This window comes from Salmo salar, chromosome ssa03 (genome assembly GCF_905237065.1).
Source record: "Salmo salar chromosome ssa03, Ssal_v3.1, whole genome shotgun sequence".
Taxonomy (NCBI): domain Eukaryota; kingdom Metazoa; phylum Chordata; class Actinopteri; order Salmoniformes; family Salmonidae; genus Salmo; species Salmo salar.
Window position 1 is genome coordinate 92,978,607 of NC_059444.1, and position 19,900 is coordinate 92,998,506.

The 19,900-nt window shown below is 44.9% G+C and overlaps 1 protein-coding gene across 2 annotated transcripts; it reads left to right on the top strand.

The window, feature by feature from the left end:
* Positions 1-1,042: 1,042 nt before the first annotated feature.
* Positions 1,043-16,191, top strand: LOC106597710 (mitochondrial dicarboxylate carrier). Of its 2 annotated transcripts, none has more exons than XM_045715817.1 (11): positions 1,043-1,866; positions 4,330-4,449; positions 6,354-6,468; positions 6,880-6,928; positions 8,927-8,968; positions 9,082-9,125; positions 9,227-9,297; positions 9,400-9,492; positions 9,851-9,928; positions 11,680-11,736; positions 15,003-15,065. In XM_045715817.1, exons 1-11 carry the CDS (start codon positions 1,777-1,779, stop codon positions 15,048-15,050), a joined length of 807 nt encoding a protein of 268 aa, XP_045571773.1. In that variant the 5' UTR covers positions 1,043-1,776; the 3' UTR covers positions 15,051-15,065. The 2 variants fall into 2 exon arrangements, with proteins under 2 accessions (XP_045571773.1, XP_045571772.1); XM_045715816.1 differs by lacking the exon at positions 15,003-15,065 and adding an exon at positions 15,105-16,191 and having other exon boundaries at positions 1,046-1,866.
* The last annotated feature ends 3,709 nt before the right edge of the window (positions 16,192-19,900 follow it).

The following is a 19,900-nucleotide window of genomic DNA, read 5'->3' on the forward strand; positions in this document are numbered from 1 at the left end:
GTTGCAAAAGCTAAATTGTCGCAAGGGAACTTTTATTTATTTATTTGTTTTATTTCACCTTTATTTAACCCGGGTAGCAAAGATTATAGCAAACACCACTGAAACGGAATTGGTGCTCGCTAGCTTTGCAAATTCAGCTATTGTTGGAAGCCAGCCAATATGAAACAAACTATTAAAATTACAAAAGGTTGCCGCATATGTTGTGTAAATGGTGAACTCATACAGCTGTCAACTCTTGTCATTTTAATCCGTTTCACATTTGCTAGCTACCTTTTAGATCGAAGCCCAAACAGAATGATAAAAGATAAGATGATAGAAGCCCATCTCCTACTGTAAATAACCTACACACTGTGTGTGTGTGTAGCCAGCCAGCCAGCCAGGTAGAAAAATGGCAGAAAAATAAAAGACGGACATCAGAGTATTTTTCAGTACACCAAAACGCAAAGTAAGAACCCTAGTAGCCTAATATTTCAAAGACTAGTTGATAAAATGTTCATAAGAAAGAAATGAAATTCTAATGGAAATGTTTCACAATGATGTCATTAGGCAGAGCAGGCAACTGATGGCACACAGACAGCAGAGTTGGGGACAGATATGCAGGGACAGACTGGCAGAGACAGGGAGTCTCAGGTAAGTTTGTTGAGTCTTTGTTTGGCAACATTATGAAAGGTTCTCAATTTTTTTTTACTTGTAAAATAGGAACATAATTGAAAAATGCCATGGATACCCCCACTCTCAACTTAAACTGGTGACTGAACTAAGATTTGTTAAAGGCAATGGTATTGCTGTTGTGATTAGTTGTGTAGTTTTGGGTACCGGTAGTTAGGAGTAGGGTAAACACCTTATTTCTTTGGTTCCTCAATATACATTTACCATATTACAATGTAGGCTATGTGTTACAGCACTACTTTTGGTGTCCCCCTCAGGAATTGCTCTTGAGAAAATTTCATGTAATTGTCCCCTCCAAATTTGATATCAGATTTTCGCCCCTGAACTAGGGAGGCTTTTGAATGGTTACTTCAACACAGCTGTTGCGAAACGAGATACCGGGCGGATTCGATTATGCTGAGCCGCGGGGCACCGGTTCTATGGCAGTAATCTGCACAGCTCGATCATGTCCACAATGCAGCATTTAGAATCATCTAGAAACATACATGCCTTTTCCATTAAATATATGTTCGAATTTTCGGAAAGCAGATTACGCGTTTTTTTCAAAAGCAACCACTTTTGCATGTGAAAATACAGAATCGCACTCATAACTCCACGTGCTAAATAAGTCACTTTTGTTTTGAGACGATTTGGTCGTGGACTTTGAACATGGCACCTGGCTCAGCCCGGTTCCAAAAGTAATGCAATCCACTTTCTCCCGGTGGAAAACACGCTTACCCGGGACAGATTAATCGAATCGCCTCATTGGTCTAGAGGTATGTTCGTTCCATAGTAGGTCCATACTAGTTTGAAAGACTTTGGTGCAGCCTGCTAACACTAAACTCGCGAGTTGCGTCAACCAGGCTAGCAGTCTTCATATATAATATAGGCAACGTTTTGCCATGCGCTTTGTATGAAATGCCGCGGAAAGAACGGTGCAAGAACCGGGAAACATTTTCCATTAATCGTCAGTCACCCGTTTTGGACATTGACACATGCCAATAATTCTCTAGCTAGGGAGTTGAAAGAAGGTAGTGTGAGTCCAAGCAGGTGTCACTGGGAAGGCTAACACAAGACGACCCAGACGAGCTTTCTCGGTTTTGATTAACCAACAGGACACTTAGAAACATGTCGGAGAAACGCCGGTCGCGATGGTATTTCGGTGGACTATCCTCAAGTGCTGCTGCCTGTATTACACACCCCTTAGATCTGATCAAGGTAAGATATGTAGAGTGGATCTGATCAAGGTAAGATATTTAGAGGGGATTTGATTAAGGTAAGATATGTAGAGTGGATCTGATCAAGGTAAGATATGTAGAGTGGATCTGATCAAGGTAAGATATGTAGAGTGGATCTGATCAAGGTAAGATATGTAATGTGGATCTGATCAAGGTAAGATATGTAGAGTGGATCTGATCAAGGTAAGATATGTAGAGGGGATTTGATCAAGGTAAGATATGTAGAGTGGATTTGATCAAGGTAAGATATTTAGAGGGGATCTGATCAAGGTAAGATATTTAGAGGGGATCTGATCAAGGTAAGATATTTAGAGGGGATCTGATCAAGGTAAGATATTTAGAGGGGATCTGATCAAGGTAAGATATTTAGAGGGGATCTGATCGAGTTAACATATGTAAAGGGGATCTGATCAAGGCAATATATGGTAATGAAACATGCAAGGAGTGCTTCTGTTCCGAAGCCCAGCACGCAATTGACTTTGCCACTAAAGTATGCTCAATTTGCAGAGTCAATATCTGCATTTATAGAGCCCCACAGTGGAGGTGTCATAATACCCATCAAAAATAGTTTTTCCACAATTAATTTTTCCCATGGGGGATTTTAGAACCACTTAAAATAAGTGCTGTGTTTCGTGTAGATTTACCCTGACGTAACGTTATGATAACCATGTAAATCTCTCTCTCGGACAAGGTGACTTTTGTCAATATATTCGGCTCTATTTACTCTCAGATTTGAACATGCTAATTAGGATAAAAGTAGACATCATGCAAGACTACTAATCCCTACAAGCTCCTGGACGTCATCTGTAGCTGACACCTTTGCTAACAGGTATTGTGTCAATTTAAAACTTGCACAAGACAGTTCACAGAATTGTCCATTTAAAGAAATGTAGCCAATTTTCATTACTACATTTAGCTTACATTAGATAGGTAATCCAGAGATTCTTACCTTTGCCTCAATTCGGCAGTCTCGTCCAGATCATCATGGTATTTGTAGTTCTTTATGATAGCCACATTAGCAGATAATAAGCGTATTCATTTTTTGGGGTGGGTAAATACAGGCGAATGATATGATTATTCATTGACTGTTTCTGATAAAGCTGCGTTTGAAAGCCAGAGCATGTAAGTGGGCCAACAAGAGCTATCAGTTTTACCAATTTGACTTCAGATTCTGACGCTTATCCACGTTTCTCCAAACATCACATTTCGAAGTGTTTTTGACAGCCTGGGTTGCTCCTCCTGCTCAGCATCATTCTTCATTCATTCTAAATGGTTAATTTAAGGGTTAAGGTTTTGGATAGGGTTAAAACATGAGATATATTTAAATGTGTCTACCACTGGGATTGAATACACAACCTCCTATGCTGAGCACTAGGAGCAACCCCAGATGTCGAAAACATATAGTTTGGAGCAACGTCAGTAAACATCAAAATCTGAAGTAAAATGTATAAAATCGTGAGATTTTGTTGACTCACATGCTCTGGCATTCAAAAGCAGCCCTGATTTAGGCTATCAAATAACTGTTGATAAATAATCATATCAATGGATGGAATCAGTAAATGAATGGCTGCAACAACGGTCTGACGAGCACAACTGACAACTGGCGCTGCATAACAAATGAGGCCTAATTAGACAAAAGAACAAGTCATTTGAACAAAATAGTAAGTTGTTCAAACGACTCTCTCATTTTTAATGACTTAGTATCAGGTTTGAACGACTTAGTAAAAAAATATATAATAACTAACTCGTTCAAACTAGATACTAAGTCGTTCAAACTAGATACTACATTTTAGTAATTTAGCAGACGCTCTTATCCAGAGCGACTTACAGTAGTGAATGCATACATTTCATACATTTTTTCCGTACTGGCCCCCAGTGGGAATCGAACCCACAACCCTGGCGTTGCAAACACCATGCTCTACCAACTGAGCCACACGGGACCAAGTCGTTCAAACTAGATACTAAGTCGTTCAGGTGAGATTATTCTAAGACTACGTTTTTTTTTTTCTTCCTTGGCCTTCAGGGCTTCCGTAAATAACAAATGGGCTGAATTGTACCAATGGTATGATGTTTCTAGGAATTAGGCCTAATAGTTGACTTCATCGGCTCTCCTACTAGCCTAATATTTAATACTAGTGAATTATACAGTTCATTTTATTGGTTGTAATATTTTTGGAGTCTTCTTGATAGTTCCTTATCTTGGTGGTGGAGGAAGTGGGAGTTGTGACTCTGACATCACATCCACCAGTTGTCATGTAAACATTTAGACCTTGGTCTTTGACTGTTGTTCTGTGTGTACTTTGACTTCCATTTAAATGCATTATCAACATCGCACACAATGTAGGTATTTATTCATTTAAAAAAAGTAATACTAAAACTTTACATTGACATTACTCCTCTCTACTGTGTCTCTTCCTGGTATTTGATATCTGTTCTCCTCCAGGTGCACCTCCAGACACAGCACGAGGTGAGGATGAGGATGATGGGAATGACTATGAGTGTGGTGCAGAGAGAAGGTGTTCTGGCTCTCTACAGCGGCCTCAGCGCCTCCCTCTGCAGACAGGTGGGTAGATACGCACACCGCCATCGCTTCCAAGAGCAAGAGTATTATGTTAAATACACTTCTTGTCATATTCTGTACGTTCTAATGTCTCTATGATCATTAGTCAGTGGCGTACTGTGCTAGCATCGAATAGTCCCCGCGATATGCAACTTTTCAGGGAAGCCAGGAACCAATACACACAGTCAATTAAGAAAGCAAAGGCTAGCTTTTTCAAACAGAAATTTGCATCCGGTAGCTCTAACTCCAAAACATTTTGGGACACTGGAAAGTCCATGGAGAATAAGAGCACCTCCTCCCAGCTGCCCACTGCACTGAGGCTAGGAAACACTGTCACCACCGATAAATCCACAATAATCGAGAATTTCAATAAGCATTTCTCTACGGCTGGCTGTGCTTTCCTCCTGGCTACCCCAAACCCGGCCAACAGCTCCGCACCCCCGTAGCTACTTGCTCAAGTATCCCCAGCTTCTCCTTCACCCAAATCCAGATAGCAGATGTTCTGAAAGAGCTGCAAAACCTGGACCCGTACAAATTAGTTGGGCTAGACAATCTGGACCCTCTCTTTCTAAAATTATCTTCCGCCATTGTTGCAACCCCTATTACCAGTCTGTTCAACCTCTCTTTCGTATCGCCCGAGATCTCTAAAGATTGGAAAGCTGCTGCGGTCATCCCCGTCTTCAAAGGGGGTGACACACTAGAGCTAAACTGTTACAGACCTATATCCATCCTGCCCTGCCTTTCTAAAGTCTTCGAAAGCCAAGTTAACAGATCACTGACCATTTCGAATCCCACCGTACCTTCTCCGCTGTGCAATCCGGTTTCCGAGCTGGTCACGGGTGCACCTCAGCCATGCTCAAGGTACTAAACGATATCATAAGCGCCATCGATAAGAGACATTACTGTGCAGCCGTCTTCATCGACCTGGCCAAGGCTTTCGACTCTGTCAATCACCTTATTCTTATCGGCAGACTCAACAGCCTTGGTTTCTCAAATGATTGCCTCGCCTGGTTCACCAACTACTTCGCAGACAGAGTTCAGTGTGTCAAATCGGAGGGCCTGTTGTCCAGACCTCTGGCAGTCTCTATGGGGGTCAATTCTCGGGCCGACTCTTTTCTCTGTATATATCAACGATGTCGCTCTTGCTTTGGGTGATTCCTTGATCCACCTCTACGCAGACGACACCATTCTGTATACATCTGGCCCGTCTTTGGACACTGTGTTAACAAACCTCCAACACGAGCTTCAATGCCATACAACACTCCTTCCGTGGCCTCCAACTGCTCTTAAACGCTAGTAAAACTAAATGCATGCTCTTCAACCGATCGCTGCCCGCCTGACTAGCATCACTACTCTGGACGGTTCTGACTTAGCATATGTGGACAACTACCTAGGTGTCTGGTTAGACTGTAAACTCTCCTTCAAAGACTCATATTAAACATCTCCAATCCAAAATTAAATCTAGAATTGGCTTCCTATTTCGCAACAAAGACTCCTTCACTCAGGCTGCCAAACATACCCTCGTAAAACTGACTATCCTACCGATCCTTGACTTCGGCGATGTTTTCATTTACTTTTTTGCTCTTTTGCACACCAGTATTTCTACTTCCACATCATCATCTGCACATCTATCATTCCAGTGTTAATTTGCTAATTTGCTAAATTGTAATTACTTCGCTACTATGGCCTATTTATTGCCTTACCTCCTTACGCCATTTGCACACACTGTATATAGACTTTCTATTGTGTTATTGACTGTACGTTTGTTCCATGTGTAAATCTGTGTTGTTGTTTGTGTCGCACTGCTTTGCTTTATCTTGGCCAGATCGCAGTTGTAAATGAGAACTTGTTCTCAACTGGCCTACCTGGTTAAATAAATAAAAAATTATTTGTCATCCCCCCCCCAGATGACATATTCTCTGTCCCGCTTCGCCATCTATGAGACAGTGAGTGATCAAATGAAGGACAGGACCCATGGTCCTATGCCCTTCTACCAGAAGGTCCTCCTGGGGTTGGTTGGAGGTACACACTGTGTTTTAACCACAATATTATCTGTTGCTACACAGACCTAAACCTGGCTGGCTCTAATGACAACATGATTAGCTCTGTCATACACTTTTCACACTACCGAACTGGGCCAAGATTACGCATCCACTATAGTTGCTGGATGGAACGGATCACAGGAGGCTGCTGAGGGGAGGACGACTCATAATAAAGTCTGGAACGGAGTAAATGGAATGGTATCAAACACCTGGAAACGGTTTGATATAATTTCACTAATTCCGCTCCAGCCATTACCACGAGCCCGTCCTCCCCAATTAAGGTGCCAGCACTGTACAGGTCACCACACTACTGTGTAGAAGTCTTACCTTTCTGCAGGTGGATTCATTGGGACCCCAGCAGCATGGTTCATGTCTGTCTGTCTGTCTGTAGGATTTGCAGGTGGATTCATTGGGACCCCAGCAGACATGGTTAATGTCAGGTGAGTCAAATCTAGAAATAGGATAACTGAATTGTATTGCAGTGGTCCATGGTTGATAATATCCACTAGATGTCAGTGATGACATGCAGTATACAGTGGCTTGTGAAAGTATTCACCCCCTTGGCATTTTTTCTATTTTGTTGCCTTACAACCTGGAATTAAAATAGATTTTGGGGGGGTTTTATCATTTGATTTACACAACATGCCTACCACTTAAAAGATGCAAAATATTTTTTGGTGAAACAAACAAGAAATAAGACCAAAAAACTTGAGCGTGCATAACTATTCACCCCCCCCAAAGTCAATACTTTGTAGAGCCACGTTTTGCAGCAATTACAGCTGCAAGTCTCTTGGGGTATGTTTCTATAAGCTTGGCACATCTAGCCACTGGGACTTTTGCTCATTCTTCAAGGCAAAACTGCTCCAGCTCCTTCAAGTTGGATGGGTTCCACTGGTGTACAGAAATCTTTGTCATACCACAGATTCTCAATTGGATTGAGGTCTGGGCTTTGACTAGGCCATTCCAAGACATTTAAATATTTCCCCTTAAACCACTTGAGTGTTGCTTTAGCAGTATGCTTAGGGTCATTGGCCTGCTGGAAGGTGAACCTCTGTCCCAGTCTCAAATCTCTTGAAGACTGAAACAGGTTTCCCTCTAGAATTTCCCTGTATTTAGTGGCATCCATCATTCCTTCAATTCTGACCAGTTTCCCAGTCCCTGCTGATGGAAAAAAATACCCACAGCATGATCCTGCCACCACCATGCTTCACTGTGGGGATGGTGTTCTTGGGGTGAAGTGAGGTGTTGGGTTTGCGCCAGACATAGCATTTTCCTTGATGGCCAAAAATCTAAATTTGTCTCATCTAACCAGAGTACCTTGTTCCATATGTTTGGGGAGTCTCCCACATGCCTTTTGGCAAACACCAAATGTGTTTGCTTATTTTTTTCTTTAAGCAATGGCTTTTTTCTGGCCACTCTTCCGTAAAGCCCAGCTCTGTGGAGTGTATAGTTTAGTGGTCCTGTGGACACATACTCCAATCTCAGCTGTGGAGCTTTGCAGCTCCTTCAGGGTATCTTTGGTCTCTTTGTTGCCCCTCTGATTAATGCCCTCCTTGCCTGGTCCATGAGTTTTGGTAGGTTTGTTGTGCTGCCATATTCTTTACATTTTTTAATAATCGTTGTAATGGTGCTCCGTGGGATGTTCAAAGTTTCAGATATGTTTATATAACCCAACCCTGATCTGTACCTCTCCACAACTTTGTCCCTGACCTGTTTGGAGAGCTCCTTGGTCTTCATGGTGCTGCTTGCTTGGTGGTGCCCCTTGCTTAGTGGTGTTGCAGACTCTGGAGCATTTCAGAACAGGTGTATATATACTGAGATCATTTGACAGATCACGTGACACTTAGATTGCACACAGGTGGACTTTATTTAATTATGTGACTTCTGAAGGTAATTGGTTGCAACAGATCTTATTTAGGGGCTTCATAGCAAAGGGGGTGAATACAGTACATATGCACGCACCACTTTTCCGTTTTTAATTTTTTTTAATTTTTGAAACAAGTCATTTTTTTCATTTCACTTCACCAATTTGGACTATTTTGTGTCCGTTACATGAAATCCAAATAAAAATCCATTTAAATTACAGGTTGTAATGCAACAAAATAGGAAAAATGCCAAGGGAGGTGAATACTTTTGCAAGGCACTGTATTGCTTTACTCATCCATTCAATAGATCAGGAATGGACAACAGCCCTCAGGGGGACTGGAGTGGCATCACACTGTTCTCCATCATCCCTAGCAAACACAGCTGATTAAACTAATTACGTTCTAAACTGAAGATCATGATCAGTTGATTATTGGAGTCAGGTGTGTTAGCTGGGGCCAAAGTGGGACACCAATCAGGCCCCTGAGGACTGGAGTTGACTGTCCTTTCAATTCAGTAAACAAATGTACAGAGCAAAACATACATACTTGCCACATTTTTTTCCCCCGATCCAGAATGCAGAATGACGTTAAAGTACCACTAGAACTCAGGAGAAAGTGAGTATGTGAGTTAAGTATAGTAAAATAATATAACTTACATAACGCTGTTAAGTATCATCTTTGGAGAGATGTTGACCTTCATAAGTGTTTTTTTTCTCCATCTCTTCCAGTTATGCTCATGCACTAGATGGACTGTTCCGGGTATGGAAAGAGGGTAAGTAAGGTTGATTGATGGTGGATCGTTGGGATCAGGGTGAAGTCACTGGACGATTTGAAGGGACACAGTTGCACTAATGACACAGTATTTTTCCATAGAGGGAATGAAGAAGCTGTTCTCTGGAGCCACAATGGCATCCTCTAGAGGAGCACTGGTCACTGTTGGACAGGTGAGGTCCTATGGTGGGTTTGTGTCTGTGGGGGGTGTCAATGTGTGTGTCTTTGTCCAAAATGTATCAGCTAGATTTAACTTCTATTTTATTTCTCTGTAGCTGGCCTGTTATGATCAGGCCAAGCAGCTGGTTCTGGGGACTGGAGCCATGCAAGACAACATTCTAACACACTTCCTGGCCAGCCTCATCGCAGTGAGTGTCCAGTTTACACATTAGAAAAGCGGGAGCTGTGGGTTAGCGGTGTGGAGACGGGAGCTGTGGGTTAGCGGTGTGGAGACGGGAGCTGTGGGTTAGCGGTGCGGAGACGGGAGCTGTGGGTTAGCGGTGCGGAGACGGGAGCTGTGGGTTAGCGGTGCGGAGACGGGAGCTGTGGGTTAGCGGTGCGGAGACGGGAGCTGTGGGTTAGCGGTGCGGAGACGGGAGCTGTGGGTTAGCGGTGCGGAGACGGGAGCTGTGGGTTAGCGGTGCGGAGACGGGAGCTGTGGGTTAGCGGTGCGGAGACGGGAGCTGTGGGTTAGCGGTGTATAATGCTCTCTGCTTCTCTGTGTAGGGAGGCTGTGCCACTGTCCTGTGCCAACCACTGGATGTCTTGAAGACCAGGCTGATGAACTCAAAAGGGGAATATGTGGTAAGTTTGTGTGTGTGTGTACTGTAGATCAGGGTTTGTCAGTTCCAGTCCTAGGTATTTGCAGGACTGTAGCCTAACACTATACCACCCCTGATACAACTAGTTAAGGGCTAGATGATTCATTGATTCAGGTGTGTTGCTACAGGGATAGAGTTAACATGTGCGTTCACGGTGGGTTCTGATTCCCCAGGACTGAGGACAATGCCGGTGTAGATGTTGTCTAGGGATATCACTGTGAACTGGTATGACTTTTTTTACCTCAGTAAATCTAACCCTTCTCCACCCCTCTCCACCTCTGGCAGCCTCTGTGTTGCTGTTCTGATGTCGTCAAGTCCATGGAGGCTTTATCTGTCACACTGCTGCTTGTCATTGCTCTGACAGTTCTGTTGTTGATGGTCAGGGAGGGAGGGCAAATGAGGGATGGCGGGTAAATGAGGGAGGGAGGGAGGGATTGATGGATGGGAGGATGGAAGGTAAATGAGGGACAGAGGTATTGGCATGGAGGGATGGAAGGTAAATGAGGGATGGATGGATGGAGGGATGGAAGGTAAATGAGGGACAGAGGTATTGGGATGGAGGGATGGAAGGTAAATGAGGGACAGAGGTATTGGGATGGAAGGTAAATGAGGGATGGATGGATGGATGGAGGGATGGAAGGTAAATGAGGGACAGAGGTATTGGGATGGAGGGATGAAAGGTAAATGAGGGATGGATGGAGGGAGGGATGGAAGGTAAATGAGGGACAGAGGTATTGGGATGGAGGGATGGAAGGTAAATGAGGGACAGAGGTATTGGGATGGAGGGATGGAAGGTAAATGAGGGACGGAGGTATTGGCATGGAGGGATGGAAGGTAAATGAGGGACAGAGGTATTGGGATGGAGGGATGGAAGGTAAATGAGGGACAGAGGTATTGGGATGGAGGGATGGAAGGTAAATGAGGGACAGAGGTATTGGGATGGAGGGATGGAAGGTAAATAAGGGACAGAGGTATTGGGATGGAGGGATGGAAGGTTAATGAGGGACGGAGGTATTGGCATGGAGGGATGGAAGGTAAATGAGGGATGGATGGATGGATGGAGGGATGGAAGGTAAATGAGGGACAGAGGTATTGGGATGGAGGGATGGAAGGTAAATGAGGGACAGAGGTATTGGGATGGAGGGATGGAAGGTAAATGAGGGACAGAGGTATTGGGATGAAGGGAGGGAAGGTAAATGAGGGACAGAGGTATTGGGATGGAGGGAGGGAAGGTAAATGAGGGACAGAGGTATTGGGATGGAGGGATGGAAGGTAAATGAGGGACAGAGGTATTGGGATGGAGGGAGGGAAGGTAAATGAGGGACAGAGGTATTGGGATGGAAGGTAAATGAGGGACAGAGGTATTGGGATGGAGGGATGGAAGGTAAATGAGGGACAGAGGTATTGGGATGGAGGGATGGAAGGTAAATGAGGGACGGAGGTATTGGGATGGAGGGAGGGAAGGTAAATGAGGGACAGAGGTATTGGGATGGAGGGATGGATGGAAGGTAAATGAGGGACAGAGGTATTGGGATGGAGGGAGGGAAGGTAAATGAGGGACAGGTATTGGGATGGAGGGAGGGAAGGTAAATGAGGGACAGAGGTATTGGGATGGAGGGAGGGAAGGTAAATGAGGGATGGAGGGAGTTGGGCATGGGTTGTTTTCACCCATCAACCATGAGCTGCATTAAGAAGTGTCGTTTGTTGTCTTAGATTGTGTTTCTTCTGTTCCAGGGCCTGCTACACTGTGTGAGAGATACAGCTAAACTGGGACCCAAGGCCTTCTACAAGGTAACTGCTATTATACACTGCTCAAAAAAATAAAGGGAACACTTAAACAACACATCCTAGATCTGAATGAAAGAAATAATCTTATTAAATACTTTTTTCTTTACATAGTTGAATGTGCTGACAACAAAATCACACAAAAATAATCAATGGAAATCCAATTTATCAACCCATGGAGGTCTGGATTTGGAGTCACACTCAAAATTAAAGTGGAAAACCACACTACAGGCTGATCCAACTTTGATGTAATGTCCTTAAAACAAGTCAAAATGAGGCTCAGTAGTGTGTGTGGCCTCCACGTGCCTGTATGACCTCCCTACAACGCCTGGGCATGCTCCTGATGAGGTGGCGGATGGTCTCCTGAGGGATCTCCCAGACCTGGACTAAAGCATCCGTCAACTCCTGGACAGTCTGTGGTGCAACGTGGCGTTGGTGGATGGAGCGAGACATGATGTCCCAGATGTGCTCAATTGGATTCAGGTCTGGGGAACGGGCGGGCCAGTCCATAGCATCAATGCCTTCCTCTTGCAGGAACTGCTGACACACTCCAGCCACATGAGGTCTAGCATTGTCTTGCATTAGGAGGAACCCAGGGCCAACCGCACCAGCATATGGTCTCACAAGGGGTCTGAGGATCTCATCTCGGTACCTAATGGCAGTCAGGCTACCTCTGGTGAGCACATGGAGGGCTGTGCAGCCCCCCAAAGAAATGCCACCCCACACCATGACTGACCCACCGCCAAACCGGTCATGCTGGAGGATGTTGCAGCCAGCAGAACGTTCTCCACGGCGTCTCCAGACTCTGTCACGTCTGTCACATGTGCTCAGTGTGAACCTGCTTTCATCTGTGAAGAGCACAGGGCGCCAGTGGCGAATCTGCCAATCTTGGTGTTCTCTGGCAAATCCCAAACGTCCTGCACGGTGTTGGGCTGTAAGCACAACTCCCACCTGTGGACGTCGGGCCCTCATACCACCCTCATGGAGTCTGTTTCTGACCGTTTGAGCAGACACATGCACATTTGTGGCCTGCTGGAGGTCATTTTGCAGGGCTCTGGCAGTGCTTCTCCTGCTCCTCCTTGCACAAAGGCGGAGGTAGCGGTCCTGCTGCTGGGTTGTTGCCCTCCTATGGCCTCCTCCACGTCTCCTGATGTACTGGCCTGTCTCCTGGTAGCGCCTCCATGCTCTGGACACTACGCTGACAGACACAGCAAACCTTCTTGCCACAGCTCGCATTGATGTGCCATCCTGGATGAGCTGCACTACCTGAGCCACTTGTGTGGGTTGTAGACTCCGTCTCATGCTACCACTAAAGTGAAAGCACCGCCAGCATTCAAAAGTGACCAAAACATCAGCCAGGAAGCATAGGAACTGAGAAGTGGTCTGTGGTCCCCACCTGCAGAACCACTCCTTTATTGGGGGTGTCTTGCTAATTGCCTATAATTTCCACCTGTTGTCTATTCCATTTGCACAACAGCATGTGAAATTTATTGTCAATCAGTGTTGCTTCCTAAGTGAACAGTTTGATTTCACAGAAGTGTGATTGACTTGGAGTTACATTGTGTTGTTTAAGTGTTCCCTTTATTTTTTTGAGCAGTGTATATCATTGACAATAAAGTAGCGTAGTTAACAATGCCTTAAACCAGCGGTGTTCAACCCCTTCTCCTTGAGAGCCATCCTCCTGCAGGATGTTGTTCTTTTGTTAATTTAAGACCTGGTTCTGCTTGCCAGCTGGAGTTTAAAGGGATAATACAAATGAGGAAATTCCTGTCAATTTGGTAAAAGCCTGTATTCTCTCAGTGGGTAAAATAACTATTTTCACCGTGATTTGACTTCAAAGTGGTCCGTCTGTGATATCAGGCGATTTTACAGCTAACTAGCGACTTCACGTGCTGATATTGACTTTGGTATTATTGTGTGTGTAGCTACGTTTGCTAGCTAGCTACATAGCTAGCTACCTAGCCATCCTAGAGAGAGAGAGCATTGCATTGTGGGTTTTGTAGTCGACTTGAGCTGCAACCGATTTCCACAAAGATTTTAATGTTGCTACCAAGCTTGTTATAACGACAAAATTAAACATTTGTTCACAATGAATATTGTTCTCATTATTAAACACTAAATCATAGGAATTAGTGGTTTTTGGTGGATTATTTGCGTTAGTGCGAGTGAAGTGAGATCGGGAAAAACTGAAAATATACAAAGCATGTAAACGTTTAAATCAAACTATTATATTAATCTGACTACTCATGTGTGCCGGCCGTGTTCCTATAGAGTCACCAGGATTGGCTCGTAACACCAGCCACACTACACGATAAAGAACTTTGTCGGCGCCTACGACCGCACGTAGTGGTACTGAACCAGCAGACCTAGACCCTGTCACACTGAACCAGCCAAGACCTAGTGGTACTGAACCAGCAGACCTAGACCCTGTCACACTGAACCAGCCAAGACCTAGTGGTACTGAATCAGCAGACCTAGACCCTGTCACACTGAACCAGCCAAGACCTAGTGGTACTGAACCAGCAGACCTAGACCCTGTCACACTGAACCAGCCAAGACCTAGTGGTACTGAATCAGCAGACCTAGACCCTGTCACACTGAACCAGCCAAGACCTAGTGGTACTGAATCAGCAGACCTAGACCCTGTCACACTGAACCAGCCAAGACCTAGTGGTACTGAATCAGCAGACCTAGACCCTGTCACACTGAACCAGCCAAGACCTAGTGGTACTGAATCAGCAGACCTAGACCCTGTCACACTGAACCAGCCAAGACCTAGTGGTACTGAATCAGCAGACCTAGACCCTGTCACACTGAACCAGCCAAGACCTAGTGGTACTGAATCAGCAGACCTAGACCCTGTCACACTGAACCAGCCAAGACCTAGTGGTACTGAATCAGCAGACCTAGACCCTGTCACACTGAACCAGCCAAGACCTAGTGGTACTGAATCAGCAGACCTAGACCCTGTCACACTGAACCAGCCAAGACATCTGACAATCGTTTACCGCCGAAGAATTTGCCCACGACGTGGACATTTTTGTATGAAAAGGCAAAATCGTGGCATAAGACGGCTGCAATCGTACAGTCTGGTGGGGTTTATGACATTGACTGACCTGAGTCAGGTGTGTCACAGCAAAGACGAGACAAATCCCCAACACCCAGTCACTCTCTAGGAGGAGAGCTGGTCTCTACATTAAACACAATGCTCAGCCTGAAAACTGTCTGAACCATTCATCATAAATATACTAACTGTCCTGCTCCTCCTTTAGGGTCTGGTTCCAGCAGGGATCTGTCTCATCCCTCACACTGTTACCTAGTAACTGTCTGAACCATTCATCATAAATATACTAACTGTCCTGCTCCTCCTTTAGGGTCTGGTTCCAGCAGGGATCCGTCTCATCCCTCACACAGTCTTCACTTTCATCTTCCTAGAGCAGCTCAGAACCTGCTGCGGCATCAGGATCGTCACCTGAGAGGGGTCAGGGGTCACCACCTGATCACCTATTGAGTAGTCTGAAATGTGACCTCTGTCAGGACTGCCAGGCCACGCCCACTCCCTTTGTTCCCTGTTCTGTTCTACGTTAGCAGGCAACTTTAATCCACCTGCAACCTCCCCCATCCTAAACCCCACCATCTGGATACAGCCTAGTGACTGACTAAAGGGGGGGTTCTGGATACAGACTAGTGACTGACTGAAGGGGGGGGTTCTGGATACAGCCTAGTGACTGACTGAAGGGGGGGTTCTGGATATAGCCTAGTGACTGACTGAAGGGAGGGGGGGTTCTGGATACAGCCTAGTGACTGACTGAAGGGTGGGGGGTTCTGGATACAGCCTAGTGACTGACTGAAGTGGGGGGGGGGTTCTGGATATAGTGGACTATGTTTGACCAGAGCCCAGTAACTCTATTCCCTATATAGTGGACTACGTTTGACCAGAGCCCAGTAACCTTATTCCCTACATAGTGGACTACGTTTGACCAGAGCCCAGTGCACTATATAGGGAATAGACTGCCATTTGGGATACCGATTTAAGTAATCCATCTGAACTGGAACAGCCTCTGTAGAATGAACCTTGACCCACATGTCTTTAGTTATCGTAATGGCTGCTAGAGGGCGCCGTTACACTGTGGTTATGATGTAGGTGTACTCTGCAGATGTCCACGATCTCAGTATCAGGTCTTAATGTGTATAAGTGGGTTGGTTGTATGGGAGTGTGCTTTGTACCAGTTATGTGGAGTTTATTGTTATTCACTCCACTGCCAAAGATCCATATGTTTTTGTATTGTAAATTACATATTTCACATTGATGATTGTAAGATGGCTACTTCCTGCTTCATTAATGCTCAGTCAGTTGACTGTCAAAACAACAATGGCTGGAAGAATGTTTCATTGGGCTAATGAATGGACTGAACCATAAGTGATTGCCTGTATAGTAATAAATACCAATATGTCAATAAATATGCTTGTTACAGAGATTATTTCATGTCTGCCTGCTTGCCTGCCTGTCTCTGTTCTTTATGGTAATAGCTTTCCCTCTAGTACTCAGTGACTGTATAGGTCTCTCACAAGGTTAGGTGTCTGGCTGTGTTTAATGTTCTCTGTTTTACATTACCCACTGATGTCATTTCATAGTTCTCCAACTCTTTCAAACACTGGGCTCTCTAGACTGGATCAACACTTCCAAGTGATGGACAGCTTTCAACACCTAGTTACCTTGATATTCAACAGTCCCTTTATTTTTCTTGTTATAATAAATGTAGAGCGCTTCAGAAGTGATTTTCAAACTTGATGCTGAATGTTGTGGTTGTAGTTCCTTTTCTGCCAACATTCTCAGCTGTAAGACAGTGTTCTGATTCCTGTGTGTGTGTGGGGAGGGGTCTGGATATGGTTTTGCATGAGTGTGCACTATCTAGAGTTCTGCTGTCAGATGGTGTTGATAATTTGCCATCCCACATATTTAACCTGCAGCTCTGCCTCGGTCTAGCTGGCTCTGGGCTCAGGATTATACAAGGCTTACTGAATGCCAAACTTGTGGCCTGGTGCTTCTGCAGTACAGGACTATACAAGGCTAACTGAATGCCAAACTTCTGGCTTGGTGCTTCTGCAGTACAGGACTATACAAGGCTAACTGAATGTCAAACTTCTGGCCTGGTGCTTCTGCAGTACAGGACTATACAAGGCTAACTGAACATCAAACTTCTGGCTCGGTGCTTCTGCAGTACAGGACTATACAAGGCTAACTGAACGTCAAACTTCTGGCCTGGTGCTTCTGCAGTACAGGACTATACAAGGCTAACTGAATGCCAAACTTCTGGCCTGGTGCTTCTGCAGTACAGGACTATACAAGGCTAACTGAATGTCAAACTTCTGGCTTGGTGCTTCTGCAGTACAGGACTATACAAGGCTAACTGAATGTCAAACTTCTGGCTTGGTGCTTCTGCAGTACAGGACTATACAAGGCTAACTGAATGCCAAACTTCTGGCCTGGTGCTTCTGCAGTACAGGACTATACAAGGCTTACTGAATGTCAAACTTCTGGCCAGGGACCACCTTTTTACATGGAAGGGTGGGGCCTAGTGGGGCTGTGTGTTGATTGATCCTTTAAACACCCGCCCATGTAATCTTATTCATTGTGATGTAAAAGTGAACCCTGGTCTTTAATCAGCACTCCTGCTCTCAGATTCTTGATAAACTCATCCCCAGGCTGTAGTAGAAGACTACATGCTACGTGGGCTAGAAGACTACATGCTACGTGGGCTAGAAGACTACATGCTACGGGGCTAGAAGACTACATGCTATGGGGCTAGAAGGCTACATGCTACGAGGCTAGAAGGCTACATGCTACGGGGCTAGAAGGCTACATGCTACGGGGGCTAGAAGGCTACATGCTACGGGGCTAGAAGGCTACATGCTACAGGGCTAGAAGGCTACATGCTACGGGGGCTACATGCTACGGGGGCCAGAAGGCTACATGCTACGGGGGCTATAAGGCTACATGCTACGGGGGCTACAAGACTACATGCTACGTGGACTAGAAGGCTACATCCTACGGGGGCTAGAAGGCTACATGCTACGGGGCTAGAAGGCTACATGGACTAGAAGGCTACATGCTACGGGGGTTAAGTAAATGTCAAACAGTCAAAGCTCTGGAGTGCATGTTGACTCAACATTGAGATGGGGTTAAGGGAGGGTCAGCCTGCCTTGCCCAGTACTGTTCATTCTGTTCACATTAGCATGCTCTGTTCAGGGATGTAACAGGGTCGACATGAACCAACGCTCTGTTCAGTGGTATAACAGGCGTCACTGTGCGGTATAGCTTCCTTCTCAGTCCCTTTGCAGGGTTCTGACCAGGGATTCTCTGCCTCACAAGCATACGCGACCACGTGACGAATCGTTACACAGTATACGGTCAGTCTGCTTTCTTCTCACAGTTTTGTAACTGTCAGTGGCATCGGTCTATAGTTCTGTCATCTGCAGTCCAGCGAACTGCAGTCCAGCCTACCGAGTCAATGCCCGGGAAAAACTGATTACCCTCCCTAGGTTAGGGTTAAGGTTAGGGGTTTGGTTAGGGTTAATGCAAGGGTCAGATTTTGGCTAGTTGGGTTGTCAATGGGATGCAGGCCAGAAAAGTCCTAGTCTCTCTTGAGGCCAAATTAGATGAGATTGTGGCTGGGATTAAATCAGTGTTAGACAGTGGAGGGGTTCCATATTTTCAGTTCTCTCAGAAGTCCATTTAATTCACAGCAGCATAGAGGGAGTTATCACTTGATTTAGAAACTTTAAGTCCCATGGTGTGACCTGTTCAGTTCATGTTGAGAAGTCATACAGTGCACACAAGACTGACATTTTCAATATCAACTGTCGACTCCCTCCACCCAGGACATACAATGATGTTGAATTGTACTGGGAAAATCTAAAAAAAACATGTTCAAATCAAACACTTCTGAAAATGCTATCTGGAAAGTAACAATTGTATCCTGGCCTGATTATATCCATCTGCTGCTTCTCTCCAGAACCTGGCCAATGAGACAGTTGATTCCTGGCCTGATTACATCCATCTGCTGCTTCTCCCCAGAACCTGGCCAATGAGACAGCTGATTCCTGGCCTGATTACATCATCTGCTGCTTCTCCCCAGAACCTGGCCAATGAGACAGTTGATTCCTGGCCTGATTACATCCATCTTCTCCTCCTCCTCCTCCTTGGAGCCTGGCCACTGTGGGTAGGGCTTACATCTGTGGCTTGTGTTTTACGGGAGTGGGGACTTGATCTAGAAATGTGCAGTAGTCCCAAGGTATGACTCAGGTTTGAGGGGAGAAAATCTGACTGAGCATGTTAGCAGATACATAGACTTCCAGTCATTGTGCTAACGCTAGTTGGCTCACGAAACTACCTCTAACTTTCTTCATACTGGACACAAAGACATAGAAATGGTATTCACAAGTTCATCTGACTTAGGGGAAGTAGATAACGTGCCTCATTGTCAAAATTCTGAAGTATCCTTTTTATAATTGGTCAAAAGATCAGAATTGGGCTGACTGTTTAAACACAGCCACTGCTGTGTAAATTAAATATACTTCTGAAATCAGCGATTTACAATTCATTGTATCCCAGAGTTTATATTCATTCATTCCCCAAATCCCAGTCACAGTGAAGCAGGTTAATATTTGTGGTTTGTATTTTATCAAGCACTCTATGGCAGATAAAATACATGAGAATGTCCAAAGTTGAGTTTGGATACAAAATACCACAGAGGTCAACTCACTACTCTTTTCTCTCACTTTCGTCTCTTTCTCTCAATACGGACTGGGACATGGAAATATGGCTGGAGAATGAGAGAAACTCTATCTCTCTCTCTATGCTCGTGGTATGTGTTCTGGTCTTCACAATTAAGAGATAATACATGGGAGCATAATCACATTAATATTAACCCCAGACTGGAGGGTAATCACATTAGTATTAACCCCAGACTGGAAGGTAATCACATTAATATTAACCCCAGACTGGAGCGTAATCACATTAATATTAACCCCAGACTGGAAGGTAATCACATTAATATTAACCCCAGACTGGAGCGTAATCACATTAATATTAACCCCAGACTGGAGCGTAATCACATTAATATTAACCCCAGACTGGAAGGTAATCACATTAAAATGAACCCTAGAC

Bases quoted from the DNA above. Each gene is read 5' to 3' on its own strand.
- LOC106597710 (XM_045715816.1), top strand. From the start codon at position 1,777: ATGTCGGAGAAACGCCGGTCGCGATGGTATTTCGGTGGACTATCCTCA. The intron at 9,126-9,226 runs GTAAGTAAGGTT...ATTTTTCCATAG, and splicing joins GTTCCGGGTATGGAAAGAGG to AGGGAATGAAGAAGCTGTTC. The intron at 11,737-15,104 runs GTAACTGCTATT...CTCCTCCTTTAG, and splicing joins GACCCAAGGCCTTCTACAAG to GGTCTGGTTCCAGCAGGGAT.